Below are 4,965 nucleotides of genomic sequence, written 5' to 3'. Positions count from 1 at the left end.
CCCCTCTCACCTCACTCCCTCCCTTCAACCCCTTTTCCAGCTCCCACCTGGGCATTCAACCACCGAAACCCTACCGCGGCTCCGGGACGGCTTATCCGCGCGGGTCCGCCCCCACGCTGCTTCCCTATCTCCAGCTGTCCGTCCTCCGTCCCCTCGTGAGCTCGCGGCTGCTGGAGAGAGCGAAGTCAGCGCCGAGCGTCCACCCTTCCCCCCCGAGCCGCGCGCGCAGGGCTGTCTCCCCCGCTGACCCGGGTGGGTACCTCTCCCCTCCTTCCCCACGCCAGCACCGTCTTCTCAACCCCCGACCCAGATGTGAGGATGTCACGGAGCGGGCGCGCGGCCTCTGTCGCCGCCGCTTTCTGCCGAGACCTCCCGCATACGTACGAGACGGGAGCCCGGGGACGCCTCTGGCGTTACGGTTTAATGACGACGACGACACCTCCGAACCGGCGAGCACAGCGCACGCGAGCGCCAGCGGACCCAACACCCGAGGGGAGTGGTAAGTGGATAAAAAACCCAGCGGGGACGTTTCTCCGAGGAGGGGGGCGGGCAGCGGGAGGTTCAGAATCGAACAAACGTGGCGTCGATCTGCCGGACGGTGGGAAGGGCCAGCATGATTTTGCGCCGGTACTGGTGATCCTTCTGCAAGGGGTTTCGCTCCAGGTAGACCGTTGCCAAGTTCCTCGCTCCTTTCAGCTCGTCCAGGTCGCTCCAGCTCTCGACGAGGTTATCGTTCATCTGCAGAGCACATGGAGGCACACGCGTCAACAGGCCCTCCCGAGCAGGAGGAGCAGGACCTGCCCTCTCCCGCGGCGTTAAGCGGCACGGGCTTCATCCGCGAGGAGGACCACCCTGTCTACCTGATCCTTCTGCCCCCAGAACCTCCGAGATGGGCTTTCCCATCTCCTGCTCCAGGCCTGGCCAACCACCTCCAACCCCCCCGCGCTGTCCTGGGCCGCCAGGCAAACGCTGCACCCGTCGGGCAGCATATCCAGGCCCAGGAGTGCTGGGAAAGACCCCGCAAGACACTGGGACACCTTCACCCACCGTTCAGCCCTTGCGCCGTCTGCCTTTGCCTCCACCACTTCCTGGGAAACGCGCAAGGTCCCAGACTGATGCGAGAAGCCACACGTCCCTCCGCCCCTTCCGTCACTGCCCCACAGAAACCGCTTCCGCAGAAAGCGCCAAGCTTTCCAAATGGGCTCTCCTCCCGTCAGCCCAGTGGCCGTCTTCGCTCCCCCCTGCCAGCTCGGTGAAGCCAGCCGCCGCATCCGGGGCTGCCAGCCGTCCCGCTCGGTGGTGACCCAGACCCTGAAGAGAACGCGCCAGCCCTTTCCCTCTACTATGGCTCATCCGAATGGTACCGCAGCCCGGGAGCTTCCCCCGCAGCGCTCTCAGCCCCTCCGCCGGCGAGGGGGTACTGGGAAAACGCTGAAAACTGGCCAGTACCAGGAGTGGACGTTCTGCTGCTGTGAGGTGTCGAAGGACTCTGTTTTGTGGGCTCAACCCTACAGCCCCTGACAAAATACACGCGAGCAGGTGCGATGCTCGTCCGTACCAAGGACAACTCTGGCCAGCTCTTCATCCAAAGAGCGCAAAAACCTTTCCAAAAACCAGGGTTAACATGGAAAAAAGCCGGGAGGGCGTTTTCTGCCTTTGGCTGACAGATCCTGGCCAACGCGCCGCTTCGACGGCGCTCTCGAAACGTACGGCTGCTTTTGCACCGGGAGGCCGCTGAGGCTGGGCTCTTCCCTTTACTCCGGGTAAAACCAGCGGGAGCAGCTCTGCAGCGCCACCTCCTACAGCAGAGCAGCTGCTAAGCCTGCAGGAAGTTGCAGAGGGGCATGACAGGCCCCACACCAGGCCCCACACGGCAAGGCCTCATTTCTACCGCCCAAGAGGCTTCCGGGCTCCTGCTATCCGCAGAGTTCCTTACGCACCAGGTAACAGCACTACCGGTCTCCTACGCCACGCTGCAAGACCAGGAAAACTGTCCCAGCAGCCTGGACTCCAGGGCCCAGCTCGGTTCCACCCGCAGTTGCTGTCCACTCCTTCTGCCCCAGCCGCTGTCCCAGTTTAGATCACGGAACTCCAAGCGACTGGCACTATGCAACACAACTCTTGCTCTCAGCCGAAGGGCCAAAGCTCAGGAGCACCTGCTGCTTTCCCCCCAGACATGCCCACAGCTCCCTCCCGCTGGCAGGGCATCGATGCTGCAGGAGGCAGATTTCCCCACCAGACTTGGGAATGACTAAGGGCTTAGCTATTTGGGCTGCCACCAAGAGAGAGAAGTGACCCTAAACAGCTGGAGAGACCTCACAGGAACGAAGTAAACCAGAAAACGGTTTCGTTTTCTTCACCTTGGTAAGGACATGAACATAGTGACTCTGCTCTGAACAGGTCCTGCGCGCTGGTGCAGGGGCGAGACGGCACCAGCTTTCCCGCTACGCTGCCACGCGCACTGCAGGGAACGGGGGAGCTGCAAACCCCGGGGGGGCCGTTCCATAACCACCAGGCGCAGGAAGGCAGGGCCCAGTTCCTAGGTAACAGGCTCCTCACCGCTAAGCAAAGCTCTGCAGAGGATTTTAATCTCCACCTTCTCCTCAGGGGAACCATCCCACTCCATCCATGCGCACTCTCCGAGACCTTGGTCACTGGGACAAGACGACTCTACTCCAAGACACTCCTCTCCCTCCCAAGGGTTCCTTTGCCACCGTACAGGGAACTTACCCAGAATTCCTGCAGCTCCGTTAGGTGACTGATGTTTTCAATCTTCTTGATTCTGTTGGACGCGATGTCCAGCATCGTGAGTTTGTTCTAGACAAGCAAACACCAACACGTTAGACCGAATTTCCTCTCACCTTCCCCGTTCTGCTCCTTTCAGGCCCAGCCTGGAGGCCACGTGACAAACATGAAAGCCATTACCAGTCGGATGGCAACTGCTAGCCAAGGGCTCCTAAAGAGCGAGCTTTCCTGGCCGTACGTTAACAAGAGGAATCCATTAAAAATCAGATTGAACGTGTCCTCCCAAGCAGCAGAGCTGAACAAACTTGCTGCAGCAGGAAACAAGCATTTTAGAAAAAGCTTTTTTCTGCCTTGCACACAGCCACCTCCGTTCCAGACCGTCTCTGCCCTCCGACAGCGTCACCTACTGCTGGGCGGGAATGAAAACGCTACAGGCCTCTGTGAAACCAGCCCTCTCCAGAAACCTACCCACGCATGCTGACAGGATGGCGAGCCACGGGCCGCGGCCTGTCTCCCTACTCCCAGCTCCTGCTGAGAACAACTCCTGGGTATCCACAAGCTGCCGCCTGAAAGGCTGTAGCAGAGACAGCCACCGCGGCTGCCGGTCGTTCCACTGCTGAAGAGCAGCCAGGCTGCTGCATTAACCACGTTTTCTGCTTCCCCTCCTCAGGTCAGGAAGACAACTCTACTGAGGCTCTGGAGCAGCTTCGCCCACACAAGATAACTTCACGTAACAAATAATTGCTGTGCTCTTTTCAAGAGACTCAGGACCCACATGTATGTGGGGAAGCTGAGAATAAAAGCTTCCAGAAGTGCACAGTCACTAACGGGAAGAGCTTAGGGCAGCAATGCTGTCACGGAGTTAGCAAGAGGGTGCGCTCACATTGTTCTCCAGTCCCTCGATGACCTTGATGCCGTTGTGACTGAGGTACAGCTCACGCAAATTCACCAAGCTCTGCAGCCCCTCAATCTTGGTCAGACGGTTATACTGAAAGTGTAACAGCAGATTTAAGTTCACTCAGAACAAACCAAAACCTTAATGAGCCACTGGAGTAAAAGCATTTCCCTGAAGTACGGACGGGAAGGGGACACAGTCTGCTCCCGGGAGCTCAGCTCGTTTGATCTCCGTACCACCGATGCACAAGGAAGTGCCACAGGAGCCGAAGTCTGTACGTTTAGTAGAACCAGACTCTGACCTGCCCATCAAAAGTTGTAGCCTGAAAGTTTTCCCCTCGGTGTCTTTAGAAACAACAGGCCCACACTTTGGGGGTCTTTGTAATGGAACGGTCAGAAGGAAAGTTACACCACTTCATCCAACACACCCCGCTCCACGTGGTTCTCTACGTCCTACAGAAGGACGGTGCCTACAGGTACAACCTGTAACGAGTACAACCTTCTTACCAACAGCTGTGAGTGATACTAGAATGCATTAGCATTGTCATGTGGATGAGAAGGAGACTCAAGGCAAGAAATCATTTATTCCACCTTTTAAAAGGGAAGGAACTTTCCAGCAGCTCATTAAGGACAGATCTCATGTAGCACAGGCGTGTTCACCTTTCTTCCCTCTTCAAGAAGAAGGTAGTGACACTGAGCCCACTGCCGTTGTAACAACTTCCCTGCTGTAACTCCTTCAATGCTACTGTAATGTATTAGAAAATGGTATTTCAGGAAGGAAACGGGATAACATTGATTTCCTGTTCTCTCTTCCATAAACACATCTGTTTTCTCATGTTACCAGTGGCTGTCCATCTCACTTCATACGAAGGGATGAGAAGAGACAGCACAGAGAATATCACACTTTCTCCCAGCACAGGAGTTTGACTCAAACACCGAAGACCCGCTGATCCAGAAGAGTTGATCCCAAATTACAAGGTGGCTGACGTGAGCACGGCTGTTCAAAACATGACGGTACAAAGTACACATCAGTACCTGTATGCTGAGCACGGTCAAGTTGGTCAGTGCATCCAAGTTCTGAAGTTTGGTGATTTTATTCTTCCCAAGGAACAGGCTGTCGAGACTAGCCAAGGCGTCGATGTTTTCAATGGCCTGCAAAACGAGCAGAGGCGGCGGTGTTACTGCGGTGAGGCTAAACTCCAGCCCGTGGACGCGGCTGGCGTTTACAGCCTCAACTCCCGCGAAACGCACGCCCGCCAACACCCCAGCACAAAGCGTGCGTGAGGCCAGGCCTCCCCTGCTGTTGTGGATTAACTCCGGCTAGCA

The 4,965-nt window shown here is 57.0% G+C and overlaps 1 protein-coding gene across 1 annotated transcript; it reads right to left on the bottom strand.

Moving 5' to 3' along the window:
• Positions 1-466: 466 nt before the first annotated feature.
• LOC104504985 (protein phosphatase 1 regulatory subunit 7-like) lies at positions 467-4,874 on the bottom strand (the record flags this gene model as incomplete). The annotated part of the gene is made up of 4 exons (XM_010150282.1): positions 467-738; positions 2,731-2,817; positions 3,629-3,733; positions 4,675-4,874. Coding segments are annotated over 4 exons (569 nt in total), but the record flags the coding sequence as incomplete, so codon positions are not given.
• Positions 4,875-4,965: the final 91 nt, after the last annotated feature.

The sequence above is a fragment of the Eurypyga helias genome, unplaced genomic scaffold (assembly GCF_000690775.1).
Source record: "Eurypyga helias isolate BGI_N326 unplaced genomic scaffold, ASM69077v1 scaffold30974, whole genome shotgun sequence".
Taxonomy (NCBI): Eukaryota; Metazoa; Chordata; class Aves; order Eurypygiformes; family Eurypygidae; genus Eurypyga; species Eurypyga helias.
This window is presented reverse-complemented; position numbering and strand designations above follow the sequence as displayed.